This window comes from Rhinopithecus bieti, unplaced genomic scaffold, assembly GCF_001698545.2.
Source record: "Rhinopithecus bieti isolate Rb0 unplaced genomic scaffold, ASM169854v2 scaffold_6380, whole genome shotgun sequence".
NCBI classification, from domain to species: domain Eukaryota; kingdom Metazoa; phylum Chordata; class Mammalia; order Primates; family Cercopithecidae; genus Rhinopithecus; species Rhinopithecus bieti.
In genome coordinates, this window is record NW_016806642.1 from 4523506 (window position 1) to 4546661 (window position 23156).

General features: G+C 41.3%; 1 protein-coding gene across 4 annotated transcripts in view; it reads left to right on the top strand.

Annotated features, from left to right (window-relative positions):
* Window positions 1-23156, top strand: part of JAK1 (Janus kinase 1) — a 128253-nt gene that overhangs the window by 60869 nt on the left and 44228 nt on the right. For 3 of the 4 annotated variants that reach the window (XM_017877191.1, XM_017877189.1, XM_017877192.1), the window contains 3 exons: window positions 14669-14751; window positions 17265-17463; window positions 21610-21733. In XM_017877191.1, coding sequence (XP_017732680.1) covers window positions 14746-14751; window positions 17265-17463; window positions 21610-21733 — 329 coding nt within the window. In that variant the 5' untranslated portion in view covers window positions 14669-14745. Of the gene's footprint in view, window positions 1-14349; window positions 14456-14668; window positions 14752-17264; window positions 17464-21609; window positions 21734-23156 lie in introns of all 4 variants that reach the window. The other variant, XM_017877190.1, reaches the window with a different exon arrangement.

The following is a 23156-nucleotide window of genomic DNA, read 5'->3' on the forward strand; positions in this document are numbered from 1 at the left end:
GGAGATAAGTGGATAGAGACAACAGAGTTAGAACGATTAGGGCTTGCTCCCCAAGTGAATATGGTGGCAGTTCATAGGACTCCAAGATATCTGTCCACTTCACTGTCTCACTTCATCTCAGTCTGACCCCAGCCTGCCTTCTAAGTCTTGTCTTCTTCTCTTCATGAAATGCTTGTCTTAAGTCTTGTGCTTACTGTCCCCAGAACTGGCTTGGTGATTTGATGTCTGTTACCTTTAATTACAGCTTTCTCTTCTCCTAGAATGGAGCTCATCTGTTCCCTTTACCTTCTTAGATCTCTGACTTACGAATCCTGTGGAATAATTCCATGATACAATGATCTCTTTGTCCTCTGAAGTCATAGCATGTAATATCTCTCAGTCATTGACAAATAATTACATTTTGCCTTGTCACATCTCTTAATTGCTTTGAATTGCTAGTCAATCTTGAGCCACTGCAGCAGGCAGAGAGGTGAATTGGCTCTCTGAGTTCCTACTCCCAGCCCTAATTTCCTGTATAACCCAGGGGGAATGACTTTCTTCCCCTCGTTAGTGTAGTAACACATATTTGTTGCAGAACACTTAGAAAATCTTTAAAAATGTGCAAAATGAAGTAACCCCTAATATCATAAGCACCTTGGAATACTCACAGGTAATTATTCTTGTAATGTCCTCCCCATCCATTTTATCACCGTTTCTTTAGGATTACATGTGTGTGTCTGTGCATCATAGCTAGGATCATCCTATACATGCTGTTTTTCAATTTGATTTTTTCATTACCATATTGTAAGGTTCTTGTGTCAAAACGAAGGAGAATCTTCAAGTCCAAATTGAACGTGGAGCTAAATTGTCCTCAGGGAAAGTTGTACAGATGAGTATCCCATATCTGAAATGCTTGAGACCAGACATTTTTCAGATTTCAGATTTTTTGGATTTTATAGTATTAGCATTATGCTTACCTATTGAGCATCCCAAATATGAAAATTCAAAATCCTCCAATGAGCATTTCCTTCAGTAAATGTTGGTGGTCAAAAAGTCATATTTTGGAGCATTTCAGGCTTCAGATTTTTTTATTTGGGTTGCTCAGCCTTACCAAAAACTGAAGAGTGACTGTCTCTGGGAGCAGGGGAACTTTGGCTTTTCAGTGATATCTTTCTGTAATGTTGAATGTACACATTTATGATGAGCCTAAATGATTTTTATAGTTGTCACCTCTAGTTTATAGATGACAGTAATTTATACTTCTACCTAATCCAGGCTTATATTTACTTTTTTTTTGAGACGGAGTCTCGCTCTGTTGCCCGGGCTGGAGTGCAATGGCCGGATCTCAGCTCACTGCAAGCTCCACCTCCTGGGTTTACGCCATTCTCCTGCCTCAGCCTTCCCAGTAGCTGGGACTATAGGCGCCTGCCACTTCGCCCGGCTAGTTTTTTGTATTCTTTAGTAGAGACGGGGTTTCACCGTGTTTGCCAGGATGGTCTCGATCTCCTGACCTTGTGATCCGCCCGTCTCGGCCTCCCAAAGTGCTGGGATTACAGGCTTGAGCCACCGCGCCCGGCCTATATTTACATTTAAAAAGAAGTATAACATCAACTTTACTGACTAGAGAAAGAATTTTAATTTACTGAAATTTCACCTTTTCAGCATGATTGAAGGTCCTTTTCCCTTTAGTTGTTTCCATTTCCTTTGCTGTCTAATGACTTGGATTTGAGTCCTAGGTAATAAATACATGTGATCTTTCACAAGTCACGTAGTGTTTCTAAGCTTTAGTTTGCTTATGAGTAAAATAAGAGGAATGATACTTCAAATTATTGTGAGGATTGAGATCAAGTATTGAAAGTGCTTTGTAAATTGTAAAAGTGTATGATTATGTTTATTGATTTTTTATTGATTTTATATTAGTCAATGGTCATGAGCAGTTAAGCCAACTTTGCTTTTTTAAAATTCATTTGGAGAAAGACTAAAAAGGCAGAGGTGCCTTCATTAATATTTATTTTGGTGCAATGTGGGATCCATGAGATTTGGGTTTGTGCCACATTTCTGCTGCTAATTATTAGCTATATATACAGCTGAAATGCACTGAACAAGCACAGTTTTGGCCAGGCCCGTAAATGTTCGGGAAACACCTGGCTGGACATACATCAGAGAGCTTGGTGAGCTGAGAAAGCATTCATGCAAGCTCCTGGAGACTGTTTAATTGGATGGCAGTAGAAGGAAACTATTTATGCAAATTTTACTAACTGAAGTTCTCCCACACCCTTGAGACCACATTTCACAGGCTTGTGAGATGAAAATTGGTCGAAATCAGGTTCTAATAATCTCTTTGTCATCTGCAGTCATGCCTGAGAAGGTCTGATACGGTCTTCTGAATCAGTCAAGGGAAGGTAGAATTTCATCCAACATGACTTTGGTGCAATTGCTGTATTCAGCTCCCTGAAAACATAGGTGCCTTAAGTTTATCAGTTATCCAGAACACTGAATTCTGGATAATAGAGGAACAGGGCTGTGTAAACAACTTTACTGAATAATAGATGGCTGCCTGGCCTCCAGCTTCTGACTCTGTATTCCCTTTTATCCAAGGACAAGATGTTACAAAAATAATCCAGAGTGACTCCCAAGGGCAGCCCCATGAACTCGCTGGTCCCTCCGACTGTGCTAGCAGAGGAGGATGAATCACCAGCAGCAGAATGTTGACTCCCCCAGTGCTATTAGTGGATGTCCCAGCCAGACGCGACAACCAGGAAGACAAGCTTTGGGAAAGTTTTTTCTGACTCATTAACATCATGATTTACACAAGAAAACCTCTAGCTTCTCATTTTATTTTATTTTTTTAAAGAAGTTTCCTTTTTGTGTGTGTGTATAGCAAGGTGGGGCGAAGCTATGGATCCCTCAAATGAATATTCAAATTAGCTCTTACCAGTAGCAGTATTTGAACTGTTTGCTCAGTTAAATTTTATTGTCCTTTCTTAATGTATAGTGCCTATATAGCCATCAAAAAGTAGCTGATTCATTAAGAATCTTTAAAAAGGATATTATTTTTACACAGTTGAATTTCAGATGTCCTGTGCCCATGCCTTTCCTATCATCTCCTATGTGTGAAAGGCCCCACCCCACGTAGCACACCTTCACATACTGGGGACTTTCCTCTTTCTGAGGAATTCACATGAATCTGGGGATTTGGGTTCTCCTTAGGTAGTGTCCCCTCGGAGGAAAATCCAGACTCCTTAGGGGGGCATTTGTAACCTGGGCCCAGTTTTCCTCCTTACCTCATCTTTTTCGGTTCTGCACAAACCTGTTTAGTTTTCAGTCAAGTGCCTTACCCTCCGGCTTTCCTCCTCCTTCTTCATTTTTTTTTTTTTTTTTGAGGTGGAGTCTTGCTCTGTTGCCCAGGCTGGAGTGCAGTGGCACAGCTCACTGCAACCTCCACCTCCCGGTTCAAGCGATTCTCCTGCCTCAGACTCCCAAGTAGCTGGGACTACAGGTGCGCACCACCACACCTGGCTAATTTTTGTATTTTTAGTAGGGACAGGATTTCACCATGTTGGCCAGGCTGGTCTCAAAGTCCTGACGTCAAGTGATCCACCCACCTCGGCCTCCCAAAGTGCTGAGATTGCTTGCATGAGCCATCGTGCCCAACCCCACTTTCCTTCTTTTGCTAGTTCTTCAACTTTCCCTTATTTGGGATGTTCCCCTCACTCAGCTCCTGTTTTCATCCTGCTTGTATCCCACCTTCTTCGTAGTGATAGTAGTAGTATTGCATGCCTGCTGTGAGCCAGTTTTCCTACTGTGTTTATGTGTATATTTTTCCAAGAGTTTAAAATAAGCCTGTAAAATAATTATGATTCTCCTTATTTGCAAATGAGAAAACAGTCAAGAAAGTTAAAAATTATTCAAAGCCAGCTACTAAGTGGCAGGGCTGAGGTTTTCCTGAGCCTGAACAGTCAACCCTACCATGTTGGTTTTCCCTGCTGTCCTCTGGATCCGATCAAACTCACTGCACCAGCCCCACTCTCACACCTTCTCCAGAAGTGCTCTTTTCCCTTGGTCGGGTGTGTCCTGTGTTTGGCAATCAGTCAGGTATTATTACCTTGCTACGTGCTTGGGTTGCTAATTCTTCTTTGGTGATATATCTTTTCTTCTTACCGAGCTGTGCTTCACAGGCTTTACACAATGCGTTTTTGTTGATTTTACTTAATTAATGATGTCCTGGAACAAGTGAGTTATTTCTCCTAGTTATATTTAGCCCAATTAGTCATTTACGTCCTACCATAATATTTGCCTTCACCAATTGCTAAGTAGTCTTGCAGTCCTCCAGTCTTCTTTTTCTACACTTTTATTCCCGGGAAGGAAAGACAAAAGAAGCTCCATGGGTGGAGTCTGTAGTGTATCCCATCCCCCGCAAAGAAACCAACAGAAAAATTAAGTGGAATGAAAGACCAGGCATTGCCACTAAATAGTTTGGTACTTTGAAATGGATGCCAGTTTGGCTAAATTCAAGTGTTGTCTGTTAGACAAGGGCTGTTTGTAAAAGAATTGTGAATGTAGACATGCTCTGAACTGTGCTTCAAGGATGCAAAAAAATGTCGTTGAGACTGCCTTCCTATGTGCAGAGTGGAAAAAGGAGCATTTATCTTGAGAAAGAATAACTGCATCTGATCACCCTTTTCAATTCATTGATAGAGAAATATAATTAAAGATTCCTAACCTATTTCAGGATACCCATCTACCGTCTATATCTCCAGGACTTAGATAGCTTCCCCATTGCCGAGTAGTTCCCACTGATAGGCATACACTGAACTCTTCATTCATGATAACCATTGTTTCCATGAAATACATTGAAAATTTTGCACAGTTGCAAGGTACAGAGAATGGATTTTGAATTCTTTAGGTTGTACGAAGCATCCCTAGATGTGATCATGAAGTTAGACACCTGGGACTGTGGGAATAAGTCATGCATAAGAAGAGTGGTTTGGCAGAATTTTAAAAATAGACCTTCCATGCTTTGTGGGTATAGTTTCTGCATATTCTTGATCTTTGTGGTACCATTATATGGCTGTGGGAGGTAATCAGCTGAAGAGCTTTCTGGAAGGAGAAGCTTACTGTGGAGTGAAGACTGTGAATATGCATTGTGCGGGTCTCAGTCCGGCTGTTTGTATTGAAACATCAGAAGCTACACATTGTGGGAAAAGAGAAGGAATCTTCTGGTAACCAAAGAAGTTTGAGGTGAAATATGTCTCACTGTTTCATATTCAGCTGGGGAATGTCTCACTGTTTTATATTCACTTTCTTATATTTGCTGAAATAAAAACAAATATAAGGTAAATTTGATTAGCAGTAACCTTGTTGGGTCCTTTAAAACAGTGTTTTTCAAACTGTAGTCTGTTAATCTTTACTGGGCTGTGAAATCTGTTGTGGGTCTTGTTTAGCATTTAAAAATATATTAAATGTAAGAAAATATAGAATAGAAGGTAGAGGGAATGGCACATAGTAAGGGTCAATATCTTTTTGTGAAACTTATATGTCATATATACACATATATACTATAAAATATATTTTTTACTGTGGATCATGGTCAAAAAAGACTGAAAGCTATTTTAAGCATGGCTGTCAGCATAGGTTCCTAGGATATCAGACAGTGATGTGTAACCCTAACTGGATTCTTGGCTGAATGCTAGGGGAAACTGGGGCAGACTGAGGAGGAGTGAGAGGTGGCACAGTGGCTCCGGAGGCGCCGTGGTGACCTGCCAATCCTGCTGTGCCCTGATGCTGCTGCCACCTTGGTGAAGACTAAGTGCATTACTCATTATATGTATAGGGTTCGCTGAGAGCTCTGCCAGCAGTTTAAGATTGGAGTCTTTGTTGGCAGGGCAGTTTCAAAGCTGAACATAACAAGTGGTTACAGTTTTTTGGTTGAGGGGGCCAAGTGTAGGGGGCCCATGTAGAGAAGGATTTTCTTGAGATCTCCTCTGTTTTTTTTTTTTTTTTTTGATACGTAGTCTTGCTCTGACGCCTAGGTTGGAGTGCAGTGGCATGATCTCCGCTCTCTGCAACCTCCATCTCCTGGGTTCAAGCGATTTGCCTGCCTCAGCCTCCTGAGTAGCTGGGATTACAGGCACCCACCACCACGCCTGGCTAACTTTTTTATTTTTATTTTTTAGTAGAGACCGGGTTTCACCATATTGGCCAAGCTGGTTTCAAACTCCTGACCTCAAGTGATCTGCCCGCCTTGGTGTCCCAAAGTGCTGGGATTACAGGCGTGAGCCACTGTGCCCGGCCTCATTTTGTTTTCTCTCCTAACTCATATTTTGAGGCAATAGCTGAGTACCTTTGGTGCATAGACTGGAATGGACATTTGCCATCTGGGGGGTTGTCTAGCATCTGAACCTTCACTCTTTGTTTCTAGAGTGGTCTCCCATTGTTGCTATGGAAGCTGAAGGAGGTGCATACACATAACTGAGGGCAAACTAGGTTCAACCTCTTCGATTCTTCTTTCTCAGGACTTTGAATCTGGAGGGAGTGGTGCAAACATAGAGGTGGCTTGAGATCATTCCTGGAAGCAGCAGAGTTGGGAGTTCAGTCCTGGTGGAGGCTGTGCAAGCAGTGGTGTCCTTATCAGGCTGTTCCTCTGTCCTTCTGTCTTTCCCTTAAACTCGCTTTACCCTTAGGTAAGCAGAGCTGGTTTCTGTTGATTATACCCAAGAACACTGAGGGGATACAGGAGCCATGTTAGATTGCTGTCTGCCCTAAGTGAACTTAGTATGTGACAGGTGAGAGGAAGTAGATGAATGCTTGGTAGACACAAATAGTAAGATTTAGCAAGGGGTGGAAGGATTCAGGGTTGTTTCCTGTGTATTCTTTTAATTATGGGTACCTTCAAGCTTTGTCAGATGGCTTATCAGCAAGAGATTCTATGTCTTTACATTGTGACATTTTGGAAATACATGTTAATAAAAAATGAGCTGTGTTAGGTACAGCACAAAATGGTTTCAAACCTTTATAAGTTAGGGTTTCTTTTACTTCTGTTTCTTTTTTCAGTTTTAAGCGTTTTAAAAGCCCTGTGTATACTCACAGAAAACTGTTTTCCTAGTGGGTGTGAGCATTTTATTTTAGCATTAAGAGATTTAGGGAAATCTTGAATCATCACAACAACCCTGTAAAGTAGATACCTCTGTTATTCCGAGGAAACAAACTCAACAGAGGTTAAGAAACTGGCCTGAGGTCTCAGACCGTGGGTGTTGGAGCTGGGCTCTGGACCCAGGTTAGGGTGACTCCAAGAGCAGGCTTTTCACTGCTTCTATAAGGAACTATGGAGGGCATCTAATACTTTTTCATTATGCAGGATTTGAGCTCAGAGAGGTTAGGAGACTTGCTCAAGACCAGGCAGGTCCTAGTGGATCTGGGCTGGAACATGGGCCTCTTTCTGATTGGTAGGAAGAAGCTTGCACACAAGCTCTGTCCCTATTGCAGCCTCCCCTCCTTTCCTTGCTGTCTGCCTTTTGCCTGCATGATTCTTCCTGGTCTGCATACTCTTTCCTGTGCAATTGTCCTTGTGATTTTCCTTCTTCCTGGCTTTTTTTTTTTTTTTTTTTTAAGAATAGCTGTGCCTTTCCTCTCTCTTTTTCAGTCTTCTCCATTTCTGAAAACTGAGAGCAGATTCCTCTCTCCTTGATCCCCTCTCAGCCCAAAGCATGGCCCTTGTGCCCTCTCTTTTTGACTCCCATGGTTCTTAATGTCCTCACAGCCTCTTCCCTGGGGTTCCTGTGTATATGTTAGTCTTCCCAGCTGTCAGTAGATTGTAAGACTTTTGGCATGCTCAGATACATATGTGTTACTTCTTTGGATTCCCCTAAGTCCCACACCTTGCCCAGGGCAGAGTGGTAAACAGAAAGGGGAGTGAGGCTAGAGCTGAGAAATGTGTTTGAGACCTATCTCACCTCTCACTGGCCAGTTGACCGTGGGAACGCCTTAGCCAAGTCTTCTCATCTGAAGGGGCTGTGAAACTCGAATGTGGTTATAGATGTGAAAGCCCTTTTTAAGCCATAAAGCGCTATATAAATGCAAGGTTTTATTGCGATGGCACAAGTGCTTCAGAAGTATTTTTGGGATAAATGATTAAAAAGCACATATTGTGGCTGGGCAAGGTGGCTCATGCCTGTAATCTTAACAATTTGGAAGGCTGAGATGGGAGGATTGCTTGAGTCCAGGAGGGTGAGACCACCTTGGGCACCATAGTGGGAACTCTTTTCCAAAAACAACAACAGCAAAAATTGCTGGATGTGGTGGTGTGCGCCTGTTATCCCAGCTTCTTGGAAGGCTGAGGCAGGAGGTTCACTTGAACCCATGAGGTCAAGGCTGCAGTGAACCATGATTGTGCCACTGTATTCCAGCCTGGGTGACAGAGCGAGACTCCGTCCCCCCAGCCCTCCCCAAAAAAGCACATACTATGAAGACAAGCCATTCTCCCCGCCACCCCATGTTTTGAGTGTCCATTTGTGCCACCAAACCTTTGACCCTGGGGTAAGGATATGAATGGCTTCACTAAATCTTATATTCATTGCTCTTTAATAACATTTTGGATGTATTAGTGGTAATTAGTTTAAAAGAAGAAAAAGTTTTTTTTTTAAAAAGGAAAAGTAACAAAGTCTCTTGGTACAATGTGGCTTTTAGGAAGACACTTACTGACTTTAAGCAAAGTACTGCATTTTATCAGAAACTGTCTCTCACTGAATGCAGGCTCGTTGGGAGCAGTGCGAAGCACCGAACCATTGAGCTGGCATTGATTATTTAATCATCCCTAGTTTATTGTAAATGAAGCAGCACTTACGGTTCTGGGGTATTCCTGGAATTGCTGCTATAGTTAGAAGTGAGTTATTCTGCGTGGCAGGAGTGGCATATAGAAAAGCCATAATTCTGACTTTCTGACAGGAAAAATAGCAGATTTCGTATTTATATGATGTCGTCCTTTTGGCTGGAATCCATCAGCTTTACAGTCTCTTGTGATGCTTTCATCAGAACTGTTATTCCACATCTCAGCATGGCAGTGGGGTTCCAGTAGCAATAGATACAAGTCATTTTCCATGGCTCTATGGGTGTGAAGCCACTGGCAGTTTCCCTGGCTTGTTGTGTAGGTTTGGCTGTTAGAAGGCTCCCTGTCCACGTGCTGCTAGGACTTTCCTCTCACACTGTGGCAGTGGTGCCAGGGCAGAGCATTAGTAGTGGGCAGGAACACAGGGAAGGCTGGGGCACTGCAGTGATTTTTTAAATGACAGTTCTTTCACTCTACAGAAGGAAGAACGTTGGAGTAAGATCAGTCTCCTGGGTGGTTGTTAGACTATGAAAAGTACTAAAAAGCCAGAGAAGACAGTGGTGTTGGTGATAGGAACAGTTCAGAGCAGTTTTTCCCGGCTGTGGAAAGAACAGGGTCCTTGGAATCAGGAGTCACGTGTTTGACTCCTGGCACTCTCGCTGATTAGCCTAAAACCTCTTATGCTTTTTATGAGAATTAAGTGCAAGTGCCTAACTCCAGGCACAAGATATTGAAATGCTTAGTAGATACTGTTTTTTTTTTTTCTCCTTGACTGGGACTGTATATTTCATCAAGCTGTAATCAAGTTAACAAATTATTGTCAAAATATGAGTGCTTACTGCATACTAAACTTTGTTAGGCACTTTATATGCATTAACTGACTTAACTCTTAATAGCCCAGTGAGATAAATGCTATTTTTATCTCCCCACTTACACCAAGAACATTGAGGGTTAGGAATATTAACTAACTTGCCTAAGATTGCAACAGCTAGTCCGTGGAGATGCCAGAATTCAAACCCAGTTCGCAGTGACTCCAGCCCGTGCTCTTTACTGCTTTGCTGTGTCATCTGAGCTTTATGAAATGGGGCTTTGATTTGTAACTAGGCTTTTGCTCAGAATCCCTATTTAGACTTTGCTCTTCGAAGCAGATTCATAGCCCGCTTCAGTCCTCTGCCATAAAGACGATTTTATATTGCATCAATACGTTTTTGGACACTTACACATCTGTAGCCTCTTGCAAAGAGGGCATTATAGGTACTTGATGAGGAATTTTGGAAAGTTTTCTTTGTTTGTTTTTAAAAAGAGACAACATCTTGCCATATTGCCCAGGCTGGACTCAAACTCCTGGGGCTTAAGCAATCCTCCTGCCTCAACTTCTCATTTAAAAGATCTTTTTAATCCTTGCACCAATCCTCTAGGCAGGATTTTTCCTCTTAGGTTAATGGGTAGGGAAACTGCCTCAGATGACAATGACTTGCTCATGGTCACACTTGCTAGTATAGAGTCAGTGGGAACCTACACACCTTGGATTACTGTGCTTTTTTCATTGCCTAATGTTGCTTACTTTGTATGTCATCTTTCATTTACAGCTGTTGCTGAACATACTTCTTGATCACCTAATTTGTGCTGAGGATAAAGCACTAAACAAAAGACCAAAAAAAAAACAAAAAAAAAAAAAAAAAAAATGCTGGTCCTCCTATAGTTTTCATTGTTGTAATAGGTTTCCTCACCGAAGTTGACTGATGCCTGCTGTAATAGTTTATTAAGACTTAACACTTTCAGTCTTAAAATTTCCTAAGATATTAAGAAGCTGATTTCAGGGCATTTTAAATTACATATTTTCTTTCAGTTTTCTGAGTTCATACCTTAATTCATCAGCATTTTATTTGCATTTTCTACTTCAGAAATCAAAAGGTTTGATTCCTTTAAGGCAAACACAAAGTAATTCGTTGTAGGTGTGATGATTTCTTTAGTGAAAATGATGAGATATCCATAGTATTTTAATTCTTGTCATTGAGTTTCACTGTCAACCAATCTGTTTTGACTGTAAAATCTGGCAGTGGCCCTTGGCCAAAGCGGTCTCATTCTGATGAACATACTTATGAACATTAAAATAGTCTGTTTTTTTTTTTTTTTTTGAGACGGAGTCTTGCTCTGCCACCCAGGCTGGAGTGCAGTGGCCGGATCTCAGCTCACTGCAAACTCCGCCTCCCGGGTTTACGCCATTCTCCTGCCTCAGCCTCCCGAGTAGCTGGGACTACAGGCGCCCGCCTCGTCGCCCGGCTAGTTTTTTGTATTTTAAGTAGAGACAGGGTTTCACCGTATTAGCCAGGATGGTCTCGATCTCCTGACCTCGTGATCCGCCCGTCTCGGCCTCCCAAAGTGCTGGGATTACAGGCTTGAGCCACCGCGCCCGGCCAAAATAGTCTGTTTTTCTTTGTCCACTATCCAAAATGTATGTTCTTCCCTTGCAGAGATACCAGTCTTTAAAAAGATGCCCTTGAAAATTTAAGAGTTCCAGTGTTTTCAGACAGATTTTTGGAATTTTGCATCTTGGAAAAGCTTGTGACATTTTATCTATTGCAGTGAGGCTTTGTTCCAACTCACAGAATTGTGTTTTGTTTCTTTTATTTTTTCCCTCGTTGAGAAAGTATCAGATATACTTGTCTTTTTCATAAGACTGTGGTAAACTAAAGCAATTTGAGTAACCCACAACATTTCCTTGATTTTTTTTTTTCATGTAAAGCAGCACCTACAAAATTGAGCTACAAAAGTAATCCTTTGTAATGAAAAGAAAGGTATTTTCTTTCAAATCCTTGACAATTTTATAAATAAATTAGGGTGGAAGAATTCACTGCTATCATTAAAAACCTTCAGATTACTCATCCTGGTCCTTCCTGTTCTTAAAGCTTCTTTATAATTTGAGTTGGGAATTGAACCCAGTGAATCATGTTCTTTTAAAGGGTATTTTGTGATTGCTCCTGGTGAATATTTCTAGCATTCATGATTTTCCTTTGGTATATTGCAGCAAGAAACTTGAATTTATTTCTTGGAATTATCCAAAGTGTTTATTAATATAAACTGATCTTGCTCCTTTTCTGCCTGCTCTAAAAATAATCAGCTAGATCACGTTGTCTGGTTTATTTTAGAAGAAATATTATTTGGATGAAGCCATTACACAAATGCTGTAGCGCAAAAAAAAAAAAAAAAACCACTTGTCATCCTGAATGAGGACAGTTGTCATTTCATATAAAGTGGATCAGCAGCCTTAGGTTTAAAGTGCTTAGAACAGTGCCTGCCATGTCTTCTAAGTGCTATGTGGGTGTTTTCTATTTTTATCACCAGAATGGCAGTTTCCTGAGAGTAGCGATTTTGTCGTTATTGAATTGACATTCAAAAGCATCATAGTTAATGCATATTGTCTAGAAATTCTGTTGCTACTCTTGTTTTCTCAAATAGTTTAATCTCTAGGCTAAGCAGCACAAATGTATACCATTTTACTGTCCTGTTCAGTAATACTGGAGGTCAGTTTGAAGATTAGGTATAATGTGATTGCAATGTAGTATTACTTACAGAAGAGACAGAATGATTGGAAAACCAAACTCTTCTTGATTACTGGTTTTTGTAGAATTCTAGTTCTAGAACAATCTTAGTGGTTTTAGTTGGATCCTTGAATCTTACGTGAGACTAAGAGAAGTTCATGACTCCTAAGCTGAAGTAACACATGGTCTGATGGTGCATATTAAAAAGCTTTGTAAGTTCTGGCCGGGTGCAGTGGCTCACGCCTGCAATCCCAGCACTTTGGGAGGCTGAGGCAGGCAGATCGCGAGGTCAAGAGATCGAAACCATCCTGGCCAATGTGGTGAAACCCCGTCTCTACTAAAAATACACAAATTAGCTGGGCGTGGTGGTGCATGCCTGTAGTCCCAGCTAGTCGGGAGTCTGAGGCATGAGAATTGCTTGAACCTGGGAGGCAGAGGTTGCAGTGAGCCGAGATCATGCCACTGCACTCCAGCCTGGTGACAGAGTGAGACTCCGTCTCCAAAAAAAAAACCCACAAACAAACAACAACAAAACACCTTTGTAAGTTCTAAAAAGGTTTATGTGGTAGGCTTTCTGAGTGGAGCCTGAGCCTGGTGGAACTTACAGGTCTCTTCCTGTCCTCAAAGGCTCTGAGTTGTGACCCTTTCCTGGTTTGAGGCATGCTTTTCAGTACTCCCCTCTGGTCAGTTTTCGCTGATCCTCGGCAGGTGGTAATGGTGTGCTGTGGGGAAACCTGGGGTAGACAGGCTCCAGACATGCAGTTAGCAAACACTGCCTATGGACTGGCTAGTGCTGTTGGGTGCCCAAGTGTAAAAAGGAGTATTGTGAGGTTTTCCTGTTCGAGCAACTGGAGAGACCAGTGTAGCTCCTTTCTGCTACAGGACCTTTCCCCTACACATGCTGATCCTTTTGCTGAGACTGCTATCTCCCTGTTGGCTTCATGCCCCACCTCCCTGGACATCCATTGCATCTTAGCTCAATGTCCCTTCCCTCCTGAGCCCCAGACCAGATGACATTCCCTCTATTTTATGTTCTCTACTTTTCCTTCATAGCATTTTAGCTCTTTGTAATGACCTCTTTCTGTACATCTTAGTTTGATTCCATTCTTCCTATTGACTGTAAGCTCCACGTCAGCAGGGACCGTATTGCTCTTGTCCTTTGAATTAGCTTAGTTTCTGCAGAGCTGTTTGAAAATACTTGTTGAAAGAGTAAATGTCTTAAGTGTAGCATCTGAAGTCCTGCTTCTGAGCAGAAGCAAGTCATTAGCATGTAGCTAGTTTCTAATTGCTGTTTTGAGGCAGGGCAGGGTGTTTATTCACGTGATTAAAACAATTGATTATGTTAATTTTTAAAAAACGTTCGTATAATGATTTTAATCTTGTTAAAATTGGCCATACCAAAATAGCCAAATCAAAGTCATCACAATCAAATTCATACTTGTCTCCCCTGCCAGGCTTTCCGTCATTACTTTTACTTAAGTCTTACCCACTGCAGAAGGCCTTCCCCAGCCAGCCCTTGCCAGTGTTAGTGACCAGAGCTAACAGCATCCTGACGCACTCACACTATTGATTTTAGGTTGCTTTTGTGTTTCCATTTGTGCTGTCTCCAACCTTCTATTGTAAGGCCGTGTGGGGATGCTGGCCTGGTGGCCTCAGAGGTAACCTATCTCCCTCTCCCCCTTTGCTGCTGCCCTGCAATGCCTGGGACTACGCTCTTCCAAAAACTGGTTTCTGATAAAATGTGTTGAGCGGCCAGGCAGAAAACTGAGGTGATAATAATCACTGTTAATTTGAGAACAAATTTTGAAGCACCGAGGTTGGTGCCTTATTATTTGCAAAAATAATTTGATTCTACTGTTAAAGAATTTGTGAGAAGCAGCAAGGAAAGCTGTTGAAATAATACAAAGCTCTGTGTGTGTGTAGACAAGGTTGGGGGAGGGTAATTCTAGAAGGAATGAGAAATTAAAGTGTGCATTTTTGGATGCCCTAAACTATTGTTCACAGAATCAAGAGAGGGGTTGTTGATGGAAAAAGCACAAAATCTTCATTTACATTGGACAGGACACTCCATCTCAGGAACCAGAAATCCCTGGCTTCCTTTCTCGATGAGGTGAAGTTATTATCCTCTTTGACGTTTGCACCCTAAGATGTCTCTCTGTCCTCTTGATGTCCTGGGTCATTTTTTTTGTTTTGTTTTTTTCCTTCTTCCTCCCAAATGCTTTTTCTTGCCTGCTTATGGTTTGGGCTGCTTCCTTAATGAAAATGCCCTCTTATTTTCAGATGCAATTACCTCTGCCACTGATTTATTAATTTTTGTCTTTAGCTCTTCTCTGAAGAAGCTTTAGAAAGTAGAGAAGAAAATCCAGTCTGCTTCTTGGGGAACACTGGACAGCTGAATAAATGCAGGTATGTAGATTTGCATATTTTTAAAAAAGGAAAATATCTGGCTTTAAAAAAATTGATGAAACCATGTTCTTGAAGCTGTAGGGCTATTGGTGCTATTGCCTTTAATTTTTAAAAATTGATGTATTTATTCATTCCCAATGTTGAGTATGCTGGTTAAAAAAAATCCCAACTACGAAAGTATAGGAGGTACAGAGTAAAAGTTAAACTTCCCTTATAATCTCTCCTAGATGTTCACCACTGTTAACAATTTATTGTATGTTCTTCCAGATTTTTATATGCATGTGCATAATCATATTATACATGTTGTGAATATACATGATCATACTATCCATATTATGCTTTTTTCACTATGCAGACTGTCCTGTGCATCTTTCTGTGTTGATTCACATACAGCTTTATGTTATCCTTTTTGACAGCCACATAGTAGTCCTGCCTGTTTTGTTTAGTGAGTCCTCTCCTACTGGACATTGTCAGTTGGATTTTTTCCTATTTCAAACAATGTCACATCTTGTAAGTATATAATTACATGCGTTTGCCTGTTTATTTCCTTAGAGTTAAAGGGTTCAACACTGTCTTTGGATTCTTCCCCTGTCACGTCTATAAAGAATCTCAAGGACAAAGATTTATCTTGCATTATGAAGCAGGCTTTTAGCTACTCTGTTTTCCATCACAGTTTTTCAATGTGGGATGGGGTTAGGGGTTTAGTGCCAGGTTTTCAAGTGGTCTTGCTTGTTGATCTGAATTTCAAGGTAAATTACGAACTTACTCTTTCAGGCTGGTTTCCAGAAGATTCTGGTCTTCAGATTTATTTGGAAATTAAACAGTTAAAATTGAAAACCTCTCAGTTTGTAGTGTTGAGGCATATCTGGTTAATGCCCCTCTTTTCAGAATCTCTCCTCACCCGGGGATCTAATAGACCAAGCAAATGAATTTGGTGAAGAGAACTGTGACTGCTGTCTGCCCTGTATGACTTTTCTTGTTTGGGGGAGCCTCCTTGGGTCATTCTGCAAGCACCCACTATGTGTAAGCCTCTGTGTTTCTTATGGATGTAGAGACAGATGAGTCAGTTCTTATCTCAAGGAACTCACAGCATGTGCAAGTTAGAGAAAGACAGATAGGCATATGAGTAAGATACTCAAATTTACTGTGGTTAGTGCAGTGGGATAAGTTTAGGAGCAAGAAGCGAGGGCCTTAGGGAACGGGATGGAGGTTCAGAGAAGGCTTCCTGCAGGAGGCGATATCTGAGCTGAATTCTAAAGAAAGTTTAAGTGTGCCATGCAAGGGATAAGGTAGAAAGATATTCCTGTAGAGGAATCAGTGCAAGTGAAGGCAGGAGGGTGAGAAGCAGCATTGGGTAGGGGAGGATACGGTAACAGTGACAGCCTTGTGGGTTTCAAGCATGAAGCAAGAAGCTCAGAGTGATAGAAGATAAGGTGAGGAAGGCTGGCTGGCCAGATGATGGCGGCGGGGCTCTGTTTCAGAGTCTCAGAATTACTCTGTAGATTAATGGGAAGCCCTTGGAGGATCTGATATGTGTTATGGAGACATTAGGGGTTTAAGTGAAGGTTGGCTTGGCAGACAGGTTGTGTTAAGTGAAGGTTGGCTTGGCAGGAAGAAAGTAGTAGGAGTGTGGGGTCAGCGAATTAGTTTGTAGCCCATTGGTACTGGACAAGAAGAAGAAAGAATGTGTAGGACTTTCCCTTGTTTCTTTCCTCCTTTCTGGCCTTGCCCAAGGCTAAGTTGCCGAGGTTGGTTGTTGGCCCTAGTTGCCCTCCCTTTGGAGGGTGCTTCTGTGAATTACTTACTTGCAAGCTTCTCACCAGGGTTTTCTAACTGTTCCAAGCAAGGCTTCCTCCTGCCCTGCTGCTGTGTCAAGGTCCTCCTGCTCCTCCTGGGGTGATAGGAACTGGGCTCCATTCATTAATTGTTATGGCCCTTCCATGTGACTTACGAACATGAATTGGTCATCATTTTTGTGCACTGTCTCAGGTGGGGATGTGAAGAGAGATGATATGGTTCATGCCCCCACCATGCTTGCTGTTTAGCGGGAGATGAACATGAAATCAAAACGCTGATTCTTGCCATAAGTATGTTCAAAGCTTGCGTGATTCCAGTAGAAATAGCAGCAGAATTGGTAATTAATAATCAGTCCTTTAACATCATTGGTTCCAGAAGGGGCTACATTTTTCAATTACAACCTGGGTGCAAACGGAGAAAATAAATTCAGGCCATGTCTAAAATTATTCTGATTTTTGAAAATATGGTTTGACCATATTTTCAAAAATACATAATTAATGAATTACAATTCATTAATTAGTATGCATAATTATTTTCCATGGTTTCATCTCTTGTAAGATCTGACATGTTTGGTTTCCAGGAAGGGAAGGGGCAGGGGAGAGGTACGTATCCAACACCAAATGTTTCTGCTTTTTTACCTTCAGAACACTCCCTTTTGCCATAAGAACTTTTAGTGCATAGAGTGACCACATAGTCTTGTTTTCCTTCCACAACAGTATCTAAATATAAAAGAGGACTGCAATGCCATGGCTTTCTGTGCTAAAATGAGGAGCTCCAAGAAGACTGAGGTGAACCTGGAGGCCCCTGAGCCAGGGGTGGAAGTGATCTTCTATATGTCGGACAGGGAGCCCCTCCGGCTGGGCAGTGGAGAGTACACAGCAGAGGAACTGTGCATCAGGGCTGCACAGGCATGCCGTGAGTACTGGCAGCTGCCCAGGGCTGGGGGTTTCACCAATACACCGGTTCAGAAGAAGATCTGGGGGTCTCTGCCCCTTGGAGCTCTGCTGAGCAGAAAGAGTTGTGGACTCTGGAGTCAGAGGTTCCTCCCTACTTCCGCCACTGCCACTTGTACGTGACCTTAGGCCAGTGATTCTAATTCTGAGGGTTTCACTTTTCACTTTCTTCATCTAAGGAGTGGCTTCTTTCTGCTTTGTCACTAATGAACTGTAAGATACCAGGGTATGACGGTTGACTTCTGTGTATCCAGGCTCAATTCTCATTTCCCCACATCTGTACAATTAGAATAATATCAGCACTAGATGAGGTGCTACGTAAAGCACCTGGGACTAAGTAAGTCCCTGCTCAGCAAGTAGCATCTCTCAATAGCTGAATAATTATTCAAAACTTCTCCTAAAAAGTTTGACCCCTCCTTCTGCTGCCATGACCTGCCCTCCTGTGCATGGTGCTGAGTTGAAGTGAGAAGCTGAGTGTTACTTTACGGCTTAGTCAAGTTGCCAATTTGCGAAAAGGACAATGAGGCTCTCAACAACACAAGCTGTTTTTTCTCCTTTCAGCTGAGAGTTGTCTTAAAGTTAGCCTGTTGCCCTCAGAAGGTGGGAAACCAAAGTCCCTTTCATCCTTTGAACTTAAGGACATTGGCAGTTTTTGCTTGCCTAATTTTAAGTGACAAGTTAAATCGTAGAAATTAAAAGTTAAATCACAGATCTAATCCACTTGGATTGTGGTGATGGTTGTACAGCTCAGTAAATACACTGGAATCTGTTGAATTGTACACTTAAAACTGAAGAATTTTATAATATGTAAATTATATCTCAAAGCTGTTTTGAAAAGTTTCGATCAACTCATTTAATGATGATGAAGTAGCCAGTTGTGATGCCATACAGCCTGATCCCTGCTTTACTTCTCCCACCTTTCACCCTCAGAACAACTCGGAGGGGATAGGATGGTTATTTTAATAATTGCTTATCTTGTTAGTAATACAGTTTGTTTAGAAAACCTACCTTCTTTCTGATATTTGTTTTTCTGCCAAAAATGCTTCACACACCAGAGTTTCAGTAAAAGGGGAGAGAGGCTCATGGTATAGGGAAGAGCGTAGTAGGCTCTTACTAACTAAACCTGACACAGGATAAAATGGGCTGAGGTATAGATTATTAGTGGGAAAAATCCAGTAATATTGCAAAGTTATTTTGACTAGGCAGCAGCGTGTACAAATAATCATCTTTAGACAGCAGCTTTAAATGTATTTGTAATTATCAGAACACCTAGATGTAAATCAGTGGTTCTAAAGTATTTTTTTAAGACTTTGTTTCTTTTATTTTCTCCCTTTCTCCTTGAGATTTGGTTTATAGTGTTTATTCTCTTCACCAAGCTTTTTGCCATCAGCATAGCAGATATAAACCTCACTCAGTTTGTAAGCAAGGGTCATTTTTGCGGTCATTGGCTGCCGTTAATGAGGGACCAAGGAGCTGCTGGGAAAGAGATGAGAGGAGAGAGCCCGTGAGCCTGAGGATAGACACAGTTGCTGGGCCTCCTATAATTCTGGGCTCAGGATCAGCCAGTTTGGGGTGTTGGTTTCTAGCCTACCTTATAGAAAGTGAGTGGTGTCTCTTCTGTAACTGGCTCAACAGAATATTGCAGAAGCTCATTTCAGAAATACGTACTGAATGCCACAGGTTCTTGTAGCTCTCACTGTTACCATAGAAAGTGATGTTTGAGGGCAGTATTGTTTTCTTTCCTGTTTTTCACCTCTGTGGGGTAAAGTTTTGTTCTTTTAGTTCTTATTGCTTCACCTCCTCAGTAGCTGTGTCTTGGTTTGATTCTCAGCTCTGCACTTTACTAGATGAGTAACCTTGAATCAGAGTAAATCTCAGGAGACCACAGATTCTTCATCTGCAAAGTGGTCAAAACAGTATTTACCTCATTAGATATCAGGAGGATTAAAGGGTAATACTTTTTGTTTAAATTTAAAATTTTAATATTTTTTAGAGATGGGGTCTTGCTTTGTCCCCTAGACTGGAGTGCAGTGGTTCCATCATAGCTCACTATAGCTGTGACCTCGTGGGCTCAAAAGGTCCTCTGGTCTTAGCCTCCTAAGCAACTACGACTACAGGCATGTGCCACCGTGCCTGACTCATTTTTATTATTTATGGAGACGAGGTCTTGGTATGTTGCCCAGGTTGGTGTTGAACTCTTGACCTCAAGTGATCCTCCTGCTTTAGTCTCCCAAAGTATTGGGATTACAGGTGTGAGCCACCAGACTCAGCCAAAAAAAGAATTTATTTATTTGCTTGTTTGTTTGTTTGTTTGAGACAGAGTCTTTCTCTGTCACCCAGGAGTGCAGTGGCACGATCTTGGCTCACTGCTACCTCCACCTCCCAGGTTCAAGCGATTCTCCTGCCTCAGCCTCCCGAGTGGCTGGGATTACAAGTCCACACCACCACGCCCGGCTACGGGGTTTAACCATGTTGGCCAGGCTATTCTCGAACTCCTGACTTCAAGTGATCTGCCCTCCTGGGCCTCCCACAGTGCTGAGATTGTAGGCGTGAACCACTGTGCCCGGCCAAGATAATAAATTTAGAGTCTGTTAACCTGATGCCTGACACTTAGCCCTCAGTAAATGTTAGTATTGTTTTACTACTCAGCACTTTTATATAAAGAGATATGTCTTTGATCTTTCTGTTTATGGGTAGTAATACTGTTAGAATCAGACCTGTGTTAGAATTACAGACAGTTTCATGAATAAAATAAGTTACACTTCAGATATGTAAGTGTTGGTGCACATTCAAATGTGGATATGTATAAAGACAGGCTGAGTTTCCAACCCAGTCCACAAAAGCCACTTTATGAATGAAAACCTATAGCATATTTGAATTATATGTCCCAATAATACTGAATCCAAAAGCTGTTTGCCCATGTTCCCAAGGAAAACTTCCCTTTAAAGTTTATCTCCATGTTCTTGGTTTATAAGAAAGACTAACTTCTGAAGGGTAACTGTTCACATTTCTTGAGAAGCATGGATTGAGGTGTTCAGGAGAGCGCTAGATAGCTGCCAAGGTGTCTGTAGCTTCTTAACTCAGTGTCTGCGTTGGAGAGAGTCCAGGCCTGGGTGGACTGGGCCAGGGAGGGGCCCTGTCAGTGTCAGTCTCACTGCAGATGTCCGATTTGGGAAACAAATGTCTGTTACCTCATATTCTCCCAGGTTTTTTGTCATTTAAGTTTACCTCATCTTAGTTTGAGGCCTGGCTGCTTATGAAAAAATACCAGTAATAGCTGATTGTTGGCAGTCATTTTCCCTCCCAAACTGCCTATGTTACAGGTTCATAAAATTTTAATCATGGGCGTAGAAGTGAGTGACTTCATAATCTCCCTGGTCTTTCCCATCATTATCGTGTTGACGGAGGCAACTGGTGGAGTGGAGAGGCAGGGGAGCACTGTTGGGCCAGCTTTGTGAAGCCATATATCTTCTTGCTAGTTGGCTACTAAATAAAAAATATTTGTGATAATCATACAGAGTACTTAAGTATATTTATTATTAATGGTAATAGATTTTAATCACTGACAAAAATCACTTTGGTTATTATTTATTCTAATATGCGTTTTGCATACTACTGCCAGGAATTTGTTTGCATGTTTGATATATAATCGCAGTGTGTTAGAATTGTTTAAATGCTTTCTGTAGGAAACAGATGGAAGATTTCCCCAACTCCCAGAGTGTTTCTGATTAGCAAAGTGCACATCAGGCAGGATCTGTGAACCTCTCAGATAGGGGGTTTTTAAAAGCTGGATTTGATAAGACTCTGCCACGGATACCTGTAATGAAAAATGTCATCAGAGTTTTATTTTTAAATGATCTAAATTTGGTTTGCCAGGAGCTACAGGGCATATTTCTGGGGAGTCATAGTTCTTGATGATTATGATCAAAACAGCCTGACTGAACCTGGTTGGAAATCTGTTTGCCCTAAGAGGATACGAGTGACCCAGATTCTTTGTGAATTCCTTATCTTTGAGAGAGTTCCTTATCTTTGCATATATTGGGTTTAGAAACAGATGGCCAAATGTATCTGCCTTAATATTCTGATGTGGTTTTTTACTTTTCCTCAGGTATCTCCCCTCTTTGTCACAACCTCTTTGCCCTGTATGATGAGAACACCAAGCTCTGGTATGCTCCAAATCGCACCATCACCGTTGATGACAAGATGTCCCTCCGACTCCACTACCGGATGAGGTATGGGAAGTACTGACCTGGTACCTGCCTGGCTCCCTCTGCACTGAGGGACAGTGGTCAGCCTGGGGCCCTGAGTCACTTACCAAGAAGTATTGTAGTCATTTTTGTAATTTGTAACTTTCGTATTTGCTTGATATGAGAAAGGACTTCTTCAGTATTTGGAATACAATTCAAGATGAGTTTGATCACCTTCCTCTGCCACATTTTAGAAAAGAAATCTTGATAATGCAGAGGATGTTTTGAATGGAATTAGTGTCCTGCAGCAGAGATTTTCAAATGGGTAATCATAGTTATGAATTTAATTTAGTGGATTCACAGTTATGAATTCAATTTAATTTATTGAATTTAAGAAAAAGAAACAGGAGAGAATAGATAATATCAGCATATATACATAATATATTTTTTAACCTTTTGAGATATGTTTTATATATATATACACATATATATGTATGTATGTGTGTATTATATATAAAGGTCATGATATAAAATATTTTTCTTACTAAAAGTTGAAACTAAAAAGCTTGAGAAACATTGCCTGAAGGGTTAACTAGAAATTCTAGGTTGGCCTTGCTCTCTGGGAGTGGATATTTTGACTATTCCTAGAGGATTTTTGACTGTGGAGCTGTAATTTTTCTTCTGATGGGCACCTGCCTTTTTCCCCATATTTCAGACTTTGTGAGATGTCACAGTATATCCCAAGGTGACACAGTCAGTACTTCAATAGCTGCAGTCTCCTGAGTTTGTAAACAAATTTGTTCAGTAACTAGAATGGAAAATATGTTAGTTAGATACTTGCTGAGCAGAAGTTAACATGTGTGTTTAGCAGTGGAGATTATAAATAGGGTGGATCCTTTTTGAAACGCAGGTTAACTTACATAAGTATTAAATCAGTAGATTAGCTCAGATGCTAACAGAATGCAGGGATTTGCTAGAAAAACCCTCTGAAATCTCAGAGGCTCTTCACAGTATCATAGCTGTTATTTTTGGGAGAATTTGGCAGAGTTGTCACCATTACAAAATGACTGGGATGTTTTTTTCAGTGGACACTGAACCACATCTAACTTTCTTTAATAATTATCCTAGAGCCGACTTTTTCCTGTTTTTTTCTATACTTAACCAAAGTCTCATCTGGAGAGGAAAGCTGTGTGCCATGGAGATTTCAGGTCCCAGCTGAGCCTTCTGGCTATTGGCTTTGTTTTTCCACATGTAATCTTGCTTTTTGTGGCCTGAGGATTGACTGTGTGATCAGCATGAAATGGGTTGTTGCAGTTTGAAGTCTGCAGGGGATATGTCACTGGGCTCTAATTCTCTCCCTCTAGGTTTCTGTACTCAGCTCAGAGTCTAGAATGGTAACTTTTAGGACTTGGAAAAGACCTAAGTTACCTAATTCAACTCTCATTTTTTTTTTCAGTGGAAAAACTAA